This window comes from Parus major, chromosome 9, assembly GCF_001522545.3.
Source record: "Parus major isolate Abel chromosome 9, Parus_major1.1, whole genome shotgun sequence".
NCBI classification, from domain to species: Eukaryota; Metazoa; Chordata; class Aves; order Passeriformes; family Paridae; genus Parus; species Parus major.
Window position 1 is genome coordinate 3,697,409 of NC_031778.1, and position 19,257 is coordinate 3,716,665.

General features: G+C 41.4%; 1 protein-coding gene and 1 long non-coding RNA gene across 11 annotated transcripts; one reads left to right on the top strand and one right to left on the bottom strand.

Moving 5' to 3' along the window:
• Positions 1-475: 475 nt before the first annotated feature.
• MRPS22 (mitochondrial ribosomal protein S22) lies at positions 476-6,404 on the bottom strand. Of its 2 annotated transcripts, none has more exons than XM_033516626.1 (8): positions 6,368-6,404; positions 5,518-5,678; positions 4,619-4,783; positions 3,392-3,535; positions 2,841-2,924; positions 2,144-2,289; positions 904-1,012; positions 476-651 (listed from the first exon to the last, which is right to left on the bottom strand). In XM_033516626.1, exons 1-8 carry the CDS (start codon positions 6,387-6,389, stop codon positions 559-561), a joined length of 924 nt encoding a protein of 307 aa, XP_033372517.1. In that variant the 5' UTR covers positions 6,390-6,404; the 3' UTR covers positions 476-558. The 2 variants fall into 2 exon arrangements, with proteins under 2 accessions (XP_033372517.1, XP_015493340.1); XM_015637854.2 differs by lacking the exon at positions 6,368-6,404 and adding an exon at positions 5,913-6,022.
• On the top strand, positions 6,020-18,101 carry LOC117244846. Of its 9 annotated transcripts, none has more exons than XR_004498664.1 (7): positions 6,020-6,106; positions 7,292-7,395; positions 8,497-9,728; positions 10,296-10,388; positions 10,817-10,880; positions 10,983-17,421; positions 17,944-18,101. It is a non-coding gene; the product is annotated as an uncharacterized LOC117244846 (long non-coding RNA). The 9 variants fall into 9 exon arrangements; XR_004498658.1 differs by having other exon boundaries at positions 6,021-6,106; positions 7,292-8,677; positions 9,620-9,728; XR_004498661.1 differs by having other exon boundaries at positions 6,021-6,106; positions 7,292-8,677; positions 9,631-9,728.
• The last annotated feature ends 1,156 nt before the right edge of the window (positions 18,102-19,257 follow it).

The following is a 19,257-nucleotide window of genomic DNA, read 5'->3' on the forward strand; positions in this document are numbered from 1 at the left end:
TTATGAATAGCCCAGCTTCCATAGTGTATATTCCAAATCTGTGAAACAGGATCACAGTAACTGAAAAATAGTATTTTAACCTGACTTTTCTCAGCACCTACACTGAGCTATGTGGTTATGTTTTTACTGTGCTGCCATCTAGCACTGGTAACCATCAGTATCAGCTTAGCTACTCTTTCAGACAGTACTTCTAGCAAAAAGCTCTAAGAGAGCAGTGGTACAGCTTAAGGGTTAGAAATGGTTAGAAATTGTTACGAAGCTGTCCAGACCCTGCACTTAGCTTAATAACTAAAATTAATTGTGGGCAATTCTTTAGATTGAAGATATAACAGTAAAAAAAATTGAACTCAGGGTACATTGTCAGTGAAAACAAAGGTCATGATGGCTGTTCTAAGTTCACTTACAGAACTTTTCAAAATAAACTGCTGTAGTGAGTCACATGCATTTCAGTAAAGAAAAATACATTCTAAAGCAGTCATTTTCAAGTATTTATTGTGGAATCCTGTACAGAAAATGTTTATAAACAGACTTAAAACTTCTGATGAGCTGAGGTTTATTTCACGAAGCTGAAGAAGTAGCCATTGCTTCTTCATAAGCCTGCAGGGCCAGCTGGATATAACCTTCTCTCTGGGATTCAGTTTTTACAAATACCTGCAGCCATGGCAGGAGAGTGGTTAATTAACAGCAGAGTCATCATGCCAGTGTCAGATCAGCCTCCCACAGCTGAAATCCTGGTGCAGCTGTATATACATACAGTTTAACAAAAACCCCAGCCTGGCATGTACAACAGTTCTGCTTAAATATCTGCTTCCTAAGGTAAGGAGAACTTTAACTACTAAATGGGGTTCTGCTGGTTAGAGGCCCTCGTCTGCAGGTTAAACAGTTTAAAGCAGAAAAGCTTACCTTGATCAGATCAACTCCTCCAAGTTTCCCTTCTTTAGTTTCCTTTGCTGACTGACATTCAGGGTGAAGCATATGATACAGTGTAATTAAACTTGTAGCATCCTCCAGCCTGAACAAAGAAAGGCTCATTTTAGCTAGTCCTTTCTCTTCAGAGTATTTCCAGAGAGTGTATTTTGTGATGTACTGTGCACAGCACAGGTTGCCAAACTGCTGGTTCCACTGAGTATCCAGTCCCTGGACTACACAGGCCTGCATCTGTCCCTCCTGCAGCTGAAGCCTGCTGGCCTGCTCAGCAGTAATACAGCTGACATCCCTCTGAAAATACAATTAATTACCAATAGTGAGTGTTTAGTGAGCTTTCTAACACAGGCTGCGATGACCAGTATGTCTTACAGAAGTAGCATTAGAAATCCTGTGACACAGAGCTCTCAGGTGAATTTAAAATGACTGAAGTTTGTGGAAGGGAAAGACATTCTAAACTCTGCATATTTAAATTGGCCAGATACATGAATTTTCCCTTTGCCAATCTGATTCTAAACCAGGAATCTTCCTGATTTCTCCATATGCTCAGGTTTAAGAGCAAGATCTGACCACTGAAACAGCAGGAAATAAATGCCACCATCACTGCAACTTCTAATTGTACAACTTTCTCCCAGCTCTAGTGTGAACTATTGAATATTGCTCACTTCAGGGAACTTTGAATAAATTTAGTACTGTATTTTACAGAAATCCACCCATTTAAAATGAAACCTTATGTACATGTTCCTAAGCTACTTAGGAATTGCTCTAAAACCCATAGTGTATCAACCTTATAAGCCAAAACTGAGCTTAGTATGAAAATGTCAGGCTTTAAGATCAGCAGTGCTCAGAGCTGGAACTATCCTCACAATTACATGGGAAACAAAAAAAACCAAAAAACAAAAAAGAACAACCAAAAACAGAAAAACAGAAAAACCACCACCAGCAGCAAAAAAAACCCAACAAAAACGCAAAAACTACAGAAGGCTAATTTCTGCAGAAACTATATATATATATACACACACACACCCTCCAACTTCATGAACTGTTCCTGGTGCTGCTGTACAGTACCTGTACAGATAACAGAACTGGTCTAAACCATTATGCAAACGGAAACTTTCATCCATCTGACAGAAATACTGTTTTTATTGCCAAACAGTGGTACTTGTTCTAAGGCTAAGCAGGATTAGAAGTGCACTTAGAAGTGCCAGCCTGTACTCACAGGTCTCTGTTGATCATGTCTATGAGTAAACCATCTGTCTTCTTCCTGCTGACCAGGTACCACACCATGCCCCCGAAGTGCCTGGTTGAGCGCAGCAGGTCGTACTTGGCGTGTTTCTCGATGTCCTCGTAGGTGCGGTGGTGAACCTGCACACACAGGGCTGTTTCACTGCACAGCTGGAGCCTGGTGATAGCTTTCCCCCTGCACCTCTCTGAGCTTTTAATCCTTTTTATTTCCCTAAGGTGCAGGAGTAAGCCACATGCTGAACCATATGCCTGTTATAATTCAGGGTACCACTGGGCTAGCCCAGGCCTTGGTACTTAGGCATAGCTATGTATCCCTAGCCGGTCCTGCCAGCTCCCACCAGCAGTCAGTGTGACTTCAGCAGCACAACCCTGCTAAGATCCCCTGACAAGTGTTACCCTCAATTCTGCTTTGATACCAGAAGTACCTGAATAAGGACTATTTTTGTATGTGCACTACCTTTCTAGGCTGGTGAAAATTACTTGTGCAAGATCCTGTTTTACTGTTCTGCATAAAAGTAAATGCCAAAACTCATCACAAGGATAATCTATATGGGAAAATTAGAGCACATATGACCAACACCTCCACTCCCCAGACAAATATTTATGTTTACAAAATAAACCCTACAATTCTCCATCAGGATTTTTTTTTTGCTAAAAAAAAGGAAACTCACTCTGATATAGTCAGGGGAATCTGGCTCAAATTGTGCAATGCACATGTTCAGGACATCTTCATGACGGTCTTGCTGAAATACAGTCTGAAATAACAGTTTAGATTCAGAAGCAGATTATGTAATCACACCATCCCAACTCTCCAGAATCAAAACCAGCAGACACAACACTGTTCTGGGCAACACTTACAGTGAGTAACCCCTTCATCAAAATTCAAAATGGACAGAAGTACAGCAACTGCCTTGATGACATAATGTTTCTTGATTTTTAATTCTGAAACACCAGTTCACATTTCCAGATTAAATGTGCGATTGTTTCTAGTGTAACACAGTATTTACACCTACCCAGGACTTACCTGGTCCTAACCTGGAACTTTGTTTCAAGTATTTTAACCAAGTTACAATGAAAGAGGACTGTTCAAAACGGAATTCAAGCAGCTAAACACACGCATGCAGAATGGCTTGTTCTGAGTTACTCTGCCCAAAGAGCAGAGATTCACTGTCAGACTGCAATGAAGTGAAAGTGCTCAGTTTCAAAGCCAGGAAGAGCTTACCCCTAGGTTTTCATCCTTGAATAATGTGGGGGGAATCACCCTGCGCCCTTCCTTTGGGAAGAATATCTGGATCATCCTGTCTCGTTCCTCCCAGGTGGCTTTGCGTAACACTCCGTTTGGTTCTCTAACTACAATGAAACGTTCCTGGAAATGAGAGAAAAACCAAACATTGTCTAAAGCCTTCTCTTTTCATAGCCAGAACTGTCCTAAAAAAAACCCTAATTTGTCAAAGTCCTTCTACTCCTAAAGTCACCCTAATAACACCAGCTTCTAACAAACTGCTGCGACGCGCCAGATTCATCATTTCTGCCTTTCTACCTGCTTAAGTACTGCTTTTGCACTCAGTTTTACTGGCTGACCACTATGCATGTGCCAACACGGAGCGCTACAGCTCTGAGAAGTTTAGAGATAACATAACTCACACCCAGACAGGCAGTTAGCCTGATTTTATCATTTGATAATCCATACATCATTAGGAATGCAAGTGTCATGTGCTTTTTTACCTTTTAGGTGCTAGAATCAAGTAAGGGCAAGTGCAAGGCAAAAAAAATACAACAAATTAAACAATATACTCAGATCTGTTCACAAGTAGAATTGCTTTAGGGTGGCAAATGGGAAAGTTTGTTTGACAAGGAAGTTTTCAATATGAAGCAGCAGTTCATTTCACAGGACCATCACTATATCCATATTTGAACCATAAAGGCTTCTTGGGACTCAAAAACTTTGTTAAGAATTTTTCCTGCCTCTTATTACTGGTACTTAAAGACAATCAAGATGTCTCATTACACAAAGAAAACTTTATCCCTATACTCCCCGATTCCATTAGACAACTATTTCTTTACAGATTTCCTGGGAATTCATTCATCATTTCCACCAGCTTTCCACCAGACCTTTGCAACTGTGGAGTAGTTCCACCTTACAGAGGAATCCAACACTACAGAAAGCTTCCAGGAGCATGGAGAAACTCAGCACTCCTAGCATATCACAAGCACCTGCTTATAAAATAATTAACTACCTACCACACAGCTTTCCCTATGCCTGCTTTTGAGTAGCAGAATGTAATTTATGATTATCAGTTAGAAGCAAGTACATAGAAATACATTTTTCTCTACTGCCTTGTACCAGACTGAATTTTCAACTCCTCAGCCCTTTTGCAAACTGATCCATCTACATTTTCATTACAGCTTATTTTGAGAACAAATTCATACTGTTGATCACATTACTTACACGATGTGGAATGGAGTAACTTAAATCTGTAAACACATATTTTGCAGTTTCAGTTCCTTCAAGGACTTTGTCTTCTGCTAAGACATCATCAATTGGCTCTCGTTCATTCAAAACAGGGGGCATGATTAATTTTGTTTTAGCTTCCTCAATGGCTTTTCTTGTGGCCTTGTAGGGGGAAAAAATGTAGTTTAATCTTACAATTAAAAATATCATCCTATTGGAAAGATAACATACAATCTGGGGACAAATATTTTCATTTAGAGAAGCCAGTTTTTTTAATTCTGCAGTTGAGAAAAAAGTGAGACACCAATACCACCTCCAGGTAGGTAAATTTCACATAAACAATTTACCACTACTAAAACCTGGACAAAATGCTGGAGGAAGTTACAAAACTACAACAGACATAATACCGCAAACACCAAGTTTATTTCAGATGTATTTCCATAGTAAATTTCCCCCAAAGTATAAACCACAGCCAGCAGTTTGTATATAGTTTTAATTGTGGCTACAGCAGAACCGGCTTAAGTCAGGTCCCTTTGTCATCCTGAATGAAGTCAGACCACAGGTGAGAGGGGAAAAAAAAAACAGTCAAAGGCTTCCCAGGGCTACAACTTAAGTATCAGATGAAGGTATTTGACAGAGTTAGGAAGCATAACAGGTTAATAAAGAGAAACTGTCAATATTTCCTTCCATATTCCATCAAAACCGCACAAAATTGGACAAACCAAATTAATTCAAATGAAGAAACACAGATTTACACTGACTTAGGGAATAATCTGAAACAAAATAAAGAAACCAGAATGCTTTCAAACACAGCAGTAAGGAAGGCAGAAATCTGGGCTATTACAGGCATTTGTCTAAAACCAACACTTACTTCCGAAGGAAACAGACCAACCTACCTCTTCTAGCTGAGCTTCGGTCATCAGCTTGTAGTGGGGCGGCTTGAGGTCCTTTTTCACAGGCCGGAACACTTTGCGCAAGTCGAGTCCCGTCATTTTGTAAAGCAGTGTCTGAACCGCTTCGTCCGTGAAGGCGGGCTTCGGCGGGGCGGACTTTCCCTCTGCGGGAGTGGGCACACGCTGTTACCCGGGGGCTGAGGGGACGGCCGCGGCCATCCCTTGCCCTCACGGCTCCTCCCGCCCCGCCGGGCCCTCCGTGGCCCCTCACCAGGCCCGACCGCATCCCTCCCCACGGGGACCGCAGCCGCCCACCACCACCGCCACGCGGGGCGTCTGAACCCCGAGGCTGGGCGGCCGGGAGCGCTCTGAGGGTGCTCCCGGGTCCCCTCGCGTACCGCCCGCATCCGCAGCCAGCGCCCGCCGGGTGGGGAGCGCCCACAGCGCCCGCAGCCGCGAGGGCAGCGCCGCCGAGCCCCGCGCCCCCAGCGCCGCCATCTTCGCTCCCGCCCCTTCCCGCCCCACGGCGCGCCGGGAAATGGAGTCACGGAGCCGCAGAATAGTCCGAGCGGGCAGGAACCCGCCGGGAGCGGTGAGTCCCGCTCCTCCCGGGCCTGCACAGCAGTCACACTCTGTGCCAAAAGTTGCACCTTGTGCCTGAGGCGTTGTCCTAATGCTTCTTGAACTCAGACAGGCTTGGTGCTGCTGTGACCATTGCCCTGCAGAGCCTGTTTCAGTGCCCAGCCACTCTGGGTGAAAAACCTCGAGATATCCAACCTAAACCTCTCCAGGCTCAGCTTCAGGCCGTTCTCTCGGGTCCTGTCAGTGGTTGACAGAGAGCAGAGATCAGTACCTGACCCTCCGCTTCCCCTCATGAGGAACTGTAGATTGGTATGGGGTGTCCCCCACGTCTCCTCCCGCGGCACTCCCTGAGGAAAAGAACAAGAACGTTGTTGCTCCGAGCGCTCCCAGCGCGTTTGTGCCATTAAAACGTTGCTGAGGGCCCGGTGAGGGCGGGGAGCCTATTCAGCGGCAGTGCTACAACCCTGGCAGGAGCGGGGGGTGCCCGGCTCCCTCAGCCGCCCAGGGCACGGAGCAGGGCTGCGGGTTCCCTTCCGTGGCGGGGAGTTCCCATAAGAGGAGAAACGGGGGAATTGAGCCACCGTGTGGGATTAAAGCGCTGATGAGCCGCGGCCGCCGCGAGTGCGGAGAGGTGCGCGCTGTGAGGGTCGGCGGCTGTAAGGGTCGGCGGCTGTGAGGGTCAGCTCCCGGCCCCGTGTCCGGCCAGGCTGCCCCCCGGAGAGGAACAGCTGGAAATCCGCACATTAAACCCCAACTGGCTCTGTGTGCCGCTCCGGCATGTCCCGCATGGTGCCCGGAGCCACCTGTGCTCTGCGAGGCATCGGCCTCGTCAGCCCGGCCACGGCTTCACTGCCGCGAGTGGGGAGGAATTGCTGCCCTCATGTTCGGGGAGCTTTAACGCTTCTGTAAAGGAACGAAAAAATATAACTGCACTTAACCATAAAACCAAAATCAGCTTTATATTCAGTAATTAGGACATACAGGCTCTAATGTCTGTGAAGAGGGAGTACTGACTTTTTACAACTGGGCCTGTTTCAGGGGGTTGGAAGTTTATTATGACTTGAAGTTTATTTACTCTAGTTGGTATCTCCTGTTGTGAATTTCAGTCTTACAGACTGCGCTTAGGGGGGTGTGAAACAGAATTTGATCTTGAAGGCCTCTTCAAATCTTGATTATTCTACGATTCTCTTATCAGCAGGCAAGTCTCTGCCCAAGAGCCCAGAATGCCTCAAGTTCCAGAGGGTTCAAAGCCACCCATCGGTGCAAGCTGGCTCACGACTTCCCATTGAAACAGGAAAGGTTTAAACTCCAGGGGGGGGCGACACAAGCGATGTGCTTATGTTCTGTGGGTCTCCAATTGTTTTAAACTTTAGAGGGTTGTTCATTGCTTTGCCACATCACAGTCTAAGTTATACTACTTTTGAAAATGAGGATTGAAGTCTGGGAGAAAATGAAGGCTTTTTAAGATATATTTGTTTTAGTTAGAATAAACTTAAGTATCAGCTAAAAAAATGTATTCTTATAATTATATTTCTATAATTGTATTTCTATAATTATAATTTCTTATAATTCTTATAATGTATTCTTATAATTGATTTATTTTTTTTAATAGGGAGTATTCCTGTTTTCCCCAGCCTTATACCCAAACACATGTTCTGGGTTGAATTTAATATTCGGGCTTTTCAATATCTTGGCCTTGTCAGGAAGGTTGCAGGAGGATATGTTCGTCTCATATTTGCCTTGCTGCAGCTAAGTTTAAATTACTGGGTATTGCAGAGGGCAAATGAAACCCTTAATATTATTTTAATGTAATTTTGTGCAGAATTTATTAAAACAATGCTAAGAAAATGAAAAATAATTTTGATGAAATGGAGAAGGTGTTGTTTTTCAATTCTTGCATGGAAGATCTCTGGAGTGAGAGCTATACCCCTATAAGGGAATTGGGAAGTTTTTTGGCAACGTGCCTAAAAGCCACTTCAGACCTGTTCATGAGTTTGGATGGCAAGCCAACATCCATTTTAATTCACAGAAGTGCTTAGAAAAACAACAGAATTTATTGGGCAATATCCAGGAGAGGTTAAATTCACATTGAGTCTGTACTGAAGTAGTAACAGCTGCTGTGAGGATTAACCTTTTTGGCTGGTGGGATGAAAGGAAATATTAACTAACTATACTGTAGATGGAAGTATAGCAGGTTAACATGATTTATAAAGTAGGATCATTTATAACGGGAGGGTTGGTTATATTTTATTGTGGTTTAAATTTATACTGAAGTAACAGCTTTAAATAGGATATTTTTTATTGATGTAGTCAAAAAAATAACACCAGCTTGAAGAATAGGTGGTGTAAAAATCAATAATGAAATAAAGAATGTTTCTGAGCTTTTGTTATTATTTTCAGTGAGTCCCAGGACAGTTGCTGTTGGAAAATTACAACCATCTGATGATGGGTGGATGTCCTCAGTGAAACACACTGGTGGTGCAAGTCTGGATTATATTGGGAAAGTGTCAATACAAAATCATCTGCACAGTTGGCATTCATTTCCTTTTCACTGGCAGTTTCAGGAGAGCAAAAGGATCAGGTAACTGCTGAGAGTGCACCAGTGGTTGATATCTCAGGGAAAGAGGAGACAAATGAGGAGCTTAGGAGCTTGTGTTGTTGCTTTGCCTATTTAATTGATAAAATTAGGGGCTGTAGTTTACTAGTCTTCCTGAGCCATAAATATGTCAAATTAGTAGTGAGAAGTTGTTTGGAAGGGAGAATTCTTTCTTGGAAAAAATACAGACAAAATGTCAGGTTTGGTAACTCTGCATCCAATTGTTATGTGAAGGACACAGAGTGAACCCAATTAGCCTGTGCATGTGTTCACAGTTAATGATGTGATCTTTTTAAAATTAATGGTTGGTTCTCTTGTTCCTGAGAAGAAAAAATCTGGCAATCCTGCAGAACTTTTTTCTGGAGGACACAATAGACCAGGTTGGAAGCTTTTTTTACTAAACCTGCATGGATTAGTTTGAAGATAAATTATTTTTTCCAGAGAAGATGTAGAGTGCTGACATAAGAGAGATGACACAAACCTTATTATATCATCAAACTGGTTTTTAAAGGAATGAAATATTACACATGGCTGGTTTTGTTCCACTGTGTACATTGAGGGAGTGGGTATTTTTTGCTGGAATCGTTGGAGTTGTCATTTTCAATAGCATAACCTATTTTCAGAGTTTCCCACTGAACATCAGGTAATGGAGCTCAGCTTCGACATTCTTACTGTGTGCAGGCTGCCTTCTGCTGCTGCAAATATCCCCAGCGAGAGGGACTGGGGAAACATGGTGCAAAAAGCTTCCAAAGCTGTTCCTTTGGTGTTGTCACTTTCAGCAAGTGCTCATAGTCAGCACAGGGTGAAGACCAAACACACCTCGAGGTTTTATTTGTGCCGTGAGAATTTGACATCTGTGTTTCCAATTCGAAGGGGAAATGACAAAGCAGGAAGGATTATCTGTGCTCTTTATTTTCTAATTTTCAGTCTTGTTTCAGCCACGCTTGCCCTGAGCTCGTGTGCTGTGTTCCTGTGGGCCACGGTGGGGCAGGAGCGAGGGTGTAGAGCAGGGAAAGTGCCTGAGGAGCTGCAGCGGGTAATGTAAATAAACTGTTTTCATTAATGACCCACATTTGCCTCTGTCTCGCATAAAGCTGCCATAATCTCACTATAATAATGATAAATTAGATCCACACAAAGACTGTCTCCAGTAGTTGAGTTTACATACATTATTTATAGTAGGAATATAAATCCCACTTCAGTTTTATATTGTTTTCTTTGCTGCATTATAAGGGCTTGAGCCAAAGCCCATTAAAGTCCTTTCCTAACTTCAGGAGGTTTTGAATTAGGAGTCCCTATTTTTAAAATTAATTTTATTATTCCTCTCTCTTCTTGTAATACTTATCTTTTAAATGGAGTTGTCAAGGACAGAAATAATAGTACATATTTCATATTCAGTATTATTCAAAGTAAGGTATGCTTTCAGTAATTGTTGTTTTTCCCATTCTTAATAGTTTTTAACCTCCCTCTACATTCCATCACTATTTCAAGTCCTGTCCTTCTGGATCCAAGGGCTTGCCAGGGCACTGTGATCTAAATCTGGTGTGCAGCGCACTGTTATGTGTGGGCAGGTGGGATGTGTCTGATCCCTTTGTTTCCACAGGAGAAGGACAGAGCGATGATCCTGGCAGAATTGTTGGTTTGTTTTGTTCTTTGGGCACAGGAAAATTAGGAGATGGCACCCTCCAGTTTAAAGGTTAATTATATTATTTTCCTTCTCTTCTGTTGCTAGCACAAGTAGTCAATACCTTGTTCTCATAATTGTACTTTTATCTGTTTTTCACTGAAACCTGACACCTGAGAGAATCTTCTGAAACCAGAACTGTCCAAATTAAACCTAGATGTGTGTATTGTCTGGCCTGTTGTCAAATGTTTCATAAAAATCTAAATCCTATGTGTCTACTAACCAGTAGTTTGTCGTGTTTTGTCAACCTCACAAAGAAGTGTGGAGGTCTGGTTTTCCTGCTTTTTTAAATTCAAGTTTCATCTGGGCTATTGTCTCATTTTATGGTTTTCAATTTAATTATTTTATCAACGAATTTACCTGGCAAAGAAGCACATCCCCCTAGTTATAAACTGTTTTAATACCTCTCAGTGGTGACTGCCAAGTTTTGTTTCTTCCAGCCTGTTCTCGTAAGAGTTGATTATATTAACGGGCAACCACTTCACTCTTCAATTGCTTCAGAAGGTGAATATATTTGTTTTCTTGTGACTTGTAACAGTTAAATACATTAATTTTTCCACCCCAGAATGGTCCAGCTTCTATAATTTTGTTTATTTTTTTTTCCAGTTTAAAGAGCTGTTACTTCACACCAACCATCTCGTTGCTTAGTGATGCCAAGAAATCACTCTTATCTGCATGCCATTCCCTTCTCAAGTTCTTTTTCCCTCAGAGATTCATCTGGCTGGGATTCTTTTACAATTCACTTCTCCTTTTATGCAGTTATTTTTCTTTAAGTGTCCTCATAGTTTTTCATAGTACCCCTAAGCCGTCCTCTCTTCATATTACTTTGAATTCATCAGGATTTATTAGGATGTTTTTTGTCACCTTGATTCTTCTTTCATCTTTCCCCAAATTAATATTTTTGTGGAAATAGCTCCTGTAGTTTGCCATTTAACAGTCTGCACTTTTTCATTTTCTTTGTTGTTGCTGATAAGGGCATTGTATACCTTTGGCTTGCTACCGTATATAAAAATAGCCTCCAAGATAGGGCTAACTTTTTAAACTATTTCATAATATCACACTATTTAAAACAGAATCCCTTCTCTTTTAAAGGTTGCACTGGAGATGTGTTTGTATATTTGGTTTTTTCCTTCTGTTTTTTTCTTATTCCTTCCTTTGGATCCAGACTGTAATACAAATTAAATTTGTTTAGGCAAACCCACTGTGCATTTAAAAAAAGTAATTTTAAAGATGGGTTCCTGGGGGTCTGACAGAAAAGCTAAACCAGCTGTGCTCTCCAGGACAAACAACACATAAATCTACAGTATCTTTTCTTCAGGATCAAATAAGTGAAAGAAAAGCCTCAGAAAGTAAAAGATATTTTTATCTCACAGAAGCAGAGATAAAATAATTTTGTGTCCATTTAAATTTTAGCCATTCCTGTTCCATTGTAAAATCCAAGCTCTATTTACCTGTTTGAGATGAAGGTTGTCTTTAGGTCCAAGAAGAAATGGTTATTCAGCTCTTTAGTGAAGAGCCAGTCTCACAAGAACACTTTCCAGTTGTGTTTGTTCTAGCTGATTTGCTTGAATAGAAAGGAAGCAAGAAAATTCTAGAAACTAAAACAGAAATACAATTAAGTATTAAGTGTGGAGGTCTGGTTTTCCTGCTTTTTTAAATCCAAGTTTCATCTGGGATATTGTCTCATTTTATGGTTTTCAATTTAATTATTTTATCAACAATTCCAGTAGTTTACCAGATTATTTTTCCCCATTTATTTCTAAGTAAACCTCTTGACATTTATTGGGTTGCTCACTGGAGCTAATAGGAAGGCTCCCATTAATTTTTTGGACAAAGTGTCTGGAGAATGAGATGATTTCCAGAAGAGCCACAATAAAAAATTATTCAGTTGGTGCTATCCCTGCTGTATTTGGGGCAAAATATATATGTATGTTCTTCCTGAAGTGTTTTAAACCTGCGCACCAAGTAAGAAATTACATTTATGCTTCTGTGGGTTTTCAGAGAGTGTTTATAGGTAGAACCCTTCGTTTCCACAGGGCTTTCTCCTGCATGCCCTGCATGCTGCCCATGGCATTCTGCAGGAATGGAATGGGTACTAACAGATGGCAGGGTTTGTGTGCTGGGGTAGAACAGGTGCTGGCATTTTGTGAACGCACATTATTTCATATCTTAATAAATAATGTAGCTGGGCAGCTGGAGGGGTCTTGTAGTGATTTTATTAAATTCTTTGAGGCAAAAAAAGCCAGCAGATAGCCCCATGGCAGGGGAAATATTAGTGACAGAAACAAAGCACTGCCCTGTGCACAGTGCAGGGTGTCCCCATTGTCAGAGATGAGTGTGGGACACAGAGGGAATTCTTCCAGTGTTGGGGAAGGGGATAAGAAACAACTACAGCAAGCAAATAGACTGAAAATTAAAAAATGAAAACTGCTAGAAGTCCGAGTGTTTTTGTCTGGTTAGATCTTTTTTATTCATTTAATTTTTTTACATCTGCACAAGAAAACGGAATGTCTTGATCTTCCCTTTTATTTACTCATTTCTGGCCAGTCTGTTTCTGATTCCTCCCCTATACCTGCTCCAAATACACACATTATATCTTTTCATAAACAACTTCAGAATGTAAGTGGAAACAATGAATCAATTTTCTTTTTGGTTATTGAGCTGAGTCAAGTGACAGAGGGACCCACTGAATTCCAGACCGTCTAAAGAAAAAATGGAAGCAGAATCTTCCTACTTTGTTAGCAGCAAACTTCCAGACTGTCACAGCTTTTCAGGTAATTGCAGCCTCAGGATGCAGTTTTATATCTACTCAAAACTGACCTAAGACTTTCCTGTTCCCTCTGTTCAAGCCCTCCCTAAAAACATTTTGTTTTTCATAACAGTCACTAAACAGAGTCGATAATTTCCTTTTGAATTTTGATTAAAAGCACAGTAGTTTGTGACACAGAAATTCAGGATCTGACTCTGAAAGGGAGGTTAAATGCTGCATGGAAAAGCAAACTGGATTCTGTCCCTTTAGAGGCTCTGCAGCAGCACGGACCTCTCCTAAACCTTACAAGGGGTTTCTGAGATGCAGCCAATCCAAGGGTATTTTACAGAGAGTTTGGCAGCACTGAGATAATTTCACTTTTCCTGGGTGCTCCACTGCAGCAGAATTGCTCCCAGCCAAGTACCATTCTTTTTTTTAAGGAGGCAGGGGAGTTTTTGATTGATATGTACAGACTTAGCAGGGTATTGCTTGGCATGTTTTGTGTAACAGAGTCCAAAATTAACTGCAATTTTCATGCACATTTCTGCCTGAAGGGCTGAATATTTGCCCTTAAAGCAGAGCATCATTTGAATTAGTTGTTCCTCTTTTCCCTGCTCCTTTCCTCTCTCTTTTTTGAATTGTAGACCCAATAAAACTTCTTCTAAATGCTGATACAGTGCATCCAATTCACTATATTCTCTAAATATGATTATATAGTTCCTTTTAATGACAGTTTAACATTGCTTATAGTCTTACATTCTTTTGCATTCTCCTCATAATTTCCTCGGTCCTGCTCAAAAAACAAAACAACAAAAAAATCTTCCTTGTCATCTGTCAGATGCGATTTTTTTATCATATAGTACTGCACTGGTGGCAAACAAAATTGATCCGTGTTTGTTATTGTGAACTAATTTAGAATATCCTTTCCAAGTTCTCGTTGTCGCTGCGGATGTGGCCTCGGGCGCTAGATGGCAGTGTGGCTGTGTGACATCCAGGGAACGACAGCAGAAAAAGTCTCAACACGTGAATCCTCATGTTTCAAAAATATTTGTAATATTCCCTTTTTATTATGAAAACAATTATAATGTGTAAATGCTCCGGTTTTGCAGTCTAAAAGCTTTACAAACTTTCTTTTTCCTGCATTATGACTACACGGGGAACATTTCTTAATGAGTTAGACTGGTGAGTACAACATTTTCCCATTTTTTGGTCTACTGTAAAGCTCTCCAATCGATTAATCTATCAAAAGGCAGAATTTTCAGTTCCTGGCATCATCAGCACATTCCTTACCATGAATGAGGAAGGAGGAATGACAGAATGCTGCCCTCCCCTCTCTCCTCAAATAACCTTTTATTTGGTGTCATGGCAATGATGAGAATGGACATTTTAAAACTCAGGTAAAAGCAAAGGGTGTTAGCTGGCAATAGCAACCTTGCATCCCTATTTCAGGCTCCAGAGTCATCCTGAAGACAACCAGTGCAACAGCTGTTACTCTCTCAGTGTTTGAGTGCTCTTGGATGACTTCAAAAAAGAAGTGGCTTCAGAACCACTGCCCTTGCATGACTGATGATTTTTGAAGGGCCCAATCCTGCACAGGCTCTTTAGAAAAGATTGTGTGTGTTTTGGGAATGAAGCTGAACCCCTTGTGGTGTGTTATTACTTTCCTATGTCATATTCTACCTCTTTCTCACTGCTTTAGGTCTCCCTCTTGACCAGCCTGCATGGGTCACTTTTTATCAAGATAAACTTGTGTCCTGTGTTTGTCAGGCTTAATGATCTCACTTTGCAGACAGGCAGGCAGAAATAATGCCTTGAGGAATTTTGCATGGAGTGTATTATTGCTGTTCAGACAAGAGGGAAATATGGAATGGTGAGGGCTCACCAAGGCTGTTACGGGTGGCCATTCTGCCTAAGGCACCCTAGAATGTTCTATTGCTCTCGCCACTGGAGTGCTCTCCGTAGGGCAGGAAGGGTTTGTGTCTGCAGGTGCGTCTGTCTCTGGGACAGGAGGGTGAACAGAGGACAGAGGCTGTTTCAGCTGTGCTCTGATGGAACTGGGGAGTCATCCATGGCCTGTGGCTCCTGTTGGATGCCAGGATGAAGGGGGCATTGTCTCATTATTCTCAGAGGCAATGCTGCTTTCAGTGCCCAAAAGGAGAGGCAGAGCCCAGAGCAGACATTTGATTTCAGGTTTCTGCCGGTTGCCTTCTCCATCTGAGTGCAGCATCCAGTTCTGTCTCGTGATAAACACCAGCAGTCATTCCATTGGGAAAGGAAGCTTGGATGGGAAAACTAAGATATTTATGGCCTTTATTAATGACCCTTCTCTGCCCCCAGTCTCTTTTTTGCTGTTGGTCTCTCTGCTCCCTGTTCCACTCTGGTGCTTTATTTTGACATTTTTGACCTCTCATGCACTTCCTTTTTTTTCCACCCATTGTCTCTTTCTGTCCTCGTCTTCTTTTCCTGGCAATAGGGCGTATCCCTGTGGCACTTGGTTTTGTTTGGTTGGGACTGACACCAGTCCCCACCGAGAACATTTTGGTTTGGGTACTCATAACTACTGTGTGTAAGTGTAAACCTCTCATGGCTAGAATCTTTTATTTCTCAATGATGAACACAAACAAGGAAAGCCCTTGTTTAGTGGAAATGAGATTTGGGACTTCCTGCTGACTGATCAACTGTAAAATTAAAGCTGAACATTTTGGAGAGCAGTGCTGAAGTAAAACAAAATACACCCAATGAATCACAAAAGAATTTTTCTGAGGTTTGAACTTTTGGGGTTTTCTTTCAATGATTCAAAATAAAAATGGAATCCAAACTGGCCACAGAGCTGTCCCTATCCTCTTACAAAGCAATCAGACTCAAAGCAAGCAGATATACACCATGAGCACATACAAATTGTGTCCCTTTTGAAGCCAAGGGTTTCTGTGCCATCCCTCTGCCAGGAGTGCCACCTGTGCTGAGGGGCTGGGGCAGGGCACGAGCTACAGCCCACCCCACTGCCAGGAGCCCCCAGAGCAGGGCTGGGCGCTGCTATGGTTTGCCTTGAAAGACAAGCTGGGCACAGCTATTGCTTGGGAACAAAGCTGTCCTTTGAGGTTATCTCCATGACCAGATGATATCCCCTCCTTACAGAAGGAATTTTTCCTCCCATCCTTCCCACTCATGACACCAGTGCAGAAAACTGAGAGTGCTGTGTCCGGGGAGGTGTCTGTGCCTCAGGGTTCTCAGTTCCCAGGAGAAAACTCTTCAAAATGCCTTTTCCAAATCAGTTTGTTTTAATAGCAGATTAAATGCCCTCAAGTCTCCTACTTGCGTTTTCAGTGAGAAAATGGCCAAGCAATAGCTGAAGCCCCTCAGAGAAACAGGACATCCTGACCTGTGGCAGATGGACTTCCTTTACACAGTTTTAACGAAAATTTTCAACAATAGCTCTGTGCATGTTCTTAGGGGGGCTAGCAAGTACACGTGTTTATGTACACATGCACACACTGTGCAATGCTACACAAGCTTTTTAAAATAACATACAAAATACTCAGTATATTTTGCAGGAATAAATGTGTTTTGTAAATATATGTATATATATATTAACTGTGTTATGACATAAGGCAGGATTAGGTAGAGAGAAAATTTCAGGATGTGGGTGGCCATAGTTGAAGGTCTTACAGGGAGTGTTCACTAAAATATCCTTAGAACATCAAATTAAAATAAATGAAGAATAAACTTAACCAAAGTATCAGTGAACATAAACAAATCTTCATGCTAAACAAATAATCCAAGGAAGCCAAAGTGCAATAATTAGAAAGGGATAATTATGTTTCCTCTGCTTCCTAGAAGAGCAATGTAAGATTTTCAGTAATTTCCTAAATGTATGGTGTAATATGCAGACAAAAACTTACAAACCCCGGTTAAAGTTTATGCTATACAATAATCTATTCTGGCTGAGGGCCTGTTTCATGGCAATAAAGACAAAGAGAATGAATAAAAATTTTTGAAATACTTTAAAGTTGTTGTCTGCTATAACATAAAAATATCTGGAAATGTAACATAGAAGAAAACAATTACAATATTGTAATTTAGACAGGACCGTGGTAACATATTATCCAGTCATTGACTCTGTTGTCTTTAGCTCACACATTTTCCTCTTTTGAAGGAGATTTTTTATTTTTAATGTTTATGATTGTTAATTTCAGTTAATTTCTGAAGTACCAGATTTCTAGGAAGAACAACAGATGAGCACTGTTCTGATGTCAATTATCTGGAACTGTTCTGTGGAACTCAGTTTAGATTTTGAAGGTATGCTCTGAGGTAATAAACTATTCTTATGATATTTTAACAAAATTACATTGCTGTCAAAATGCAGTAACACCATGAAAAAAATATTTATTAAAAACTCTCTACATTTTCTCTTATATGGTGAACAATCTGGTCTTCTAATCCCTTCTAGATGAGCTGAACCTCATTCCTATGCTTAGAATGACCCAACAATAATTGCAGCATCACCTTAAGCCTCTCTTTTGTGTTTCTGTTCTCCTGTATTCTCAGAAATGTGTCAGCATTAAAGGCCCACAAACACAGTGACAAATACATGTCCCAGATTTTATGCAGGCACAACTGGGAGGCTTTTCTGTTGCTCCTGTTAGCACAGTGTGGAGAAGCCTTCCCAAGTTGCTTTAGATAGAGCAAGGCTATAAAACAACAGCACTCAATGTTTTGTTTCAAAAGTTTGAGTCATTCTTAGAACTGGTAAAGAAGGTGAAGACTTTTTGTTTTCTAATCACGAATGAAGATGTGAAAAGTCCTCATTTTGTGTTTCAGAATTGGAACCTGGTTTTGGTATTCCTGGGAAATGATGGAATGCGGGCAGGGAGCATTTGCTCCAAAGCAGGAGCACTGTGGTGTCCCTGTTAGCTGGAGTAGCTGAGCCCAGAAGGTGTGTGGCTATGAGAACTCCACTTGCAGGCCAGTAAGGACAGGCTCAGGTAATTTATAACTGCATTTAACACACACTTAAGAGTAGAGACAAGTAGCAAAACTTGTGCTAGAAAATGTGGATATAGGTGAGCAGGCTTTGTGTAGATAGATGGATGTGAATTCTGGGAAAGAGAATATAAAAGCTTACACAAAATGCATCTCATACAGAAGACATATTTAATAATCTTTAATTTTTCTACATATTTGACTGTCTTGCATTTTAAATTCCACCATAGAAGAGATTTTTTACCATAAGCTTATTTTCAACTTTCTGAGAAGTTTCTTAAAGATTCTGATGCAGCATCAGAAGAAAAATAATTGGAACAGTAAGTAGCAATTAGATGCATTTTATTAGGACAGATATTTGCATGGCCTGTGCTATGTCCAAGAGTCATAGAACCTAAGCCTGTAGACTTCAGGAAGATGTTGGTTTTATACCTTAGGTCAGAAGCTTTTCACTGTCAACCTCTTTAAAGTCACTGTGGATTTAAACAGAAAAATTATGTCCAGAATATTTTGGTCTAGTGTCCTTAGAGCCCTTAAGAAGGAGAAAGCCCATTGTCAGTAATTTTGGCGTGGTCTAACGCTGTACCTCTTTAGGATGTGTGGAATGCTTCATGTCTTGTGATGGATAATTAGCCCTGTCACTGGGAATATTCCTGTAGGTGTCTGGAGGAGCTAGTGAAGAGGAAGGGCTGATAAGTGGCCCTGAATCAGGAGGAGGTTCATTTGTTTAGCATGATGTAGGAATCTGCTCAGTGACTCTGCTTCCTGCATGCTGCTCAGAAGGTGAAGCTGCACATGGGGCTGAGGGGGAAGAGGATGAGTGTGAGCAGACAGACACAACCATCTCAATGCAGGGCAAGAGTTTGTAGGGATGGGATTTGCCTCCACACCGGGAGAAGACTTAGCATGGAAAAAAACAACCTGTGGCCCTGTATCCTGAACTTTTTGTTTTGTTATAAAGCTTTCATTTAAAAGTTTGTATTTGCATCTCTAGTCAAAACTGAATTCAAATCTGAGCCTGAAGCTCAGGACACAAGCTGTTATCCTGCTTCCTGTTTTATTTCTAGAGTTGTGCTGCTTGTGGGACTGAATAGGATCACTAGTCACTTGTTTGCAGTTAGGATTTCAGTGATTGGTTTCCCACAACTGCCC

Bases quoted from the DNA above. Each gene is read 5' to 3' on its own strand.
- MRPS22 (XM_015637854.2), bottom strand. From the start codon at position 6,012: ATGGCGGCGCTGGGGGCGCGGGGCTCGGCGGCGCTGCCCTCGCGGCTG. The intron at 2,925-3,391 runs GTAAGCTCTTCC...CTGTTATTTCAG, and splicing joins TCAAGGATGAAAACCTAGGG to ACTGTATTTCAGCAAGACCG. The intron at 1,013-2,143 runs GTGAGTACAGGC...TTCTTTGTTCAG, and splicing joins GACATGATCAACAGAGACCT to GCTGGAGGATGCTACAAGTT.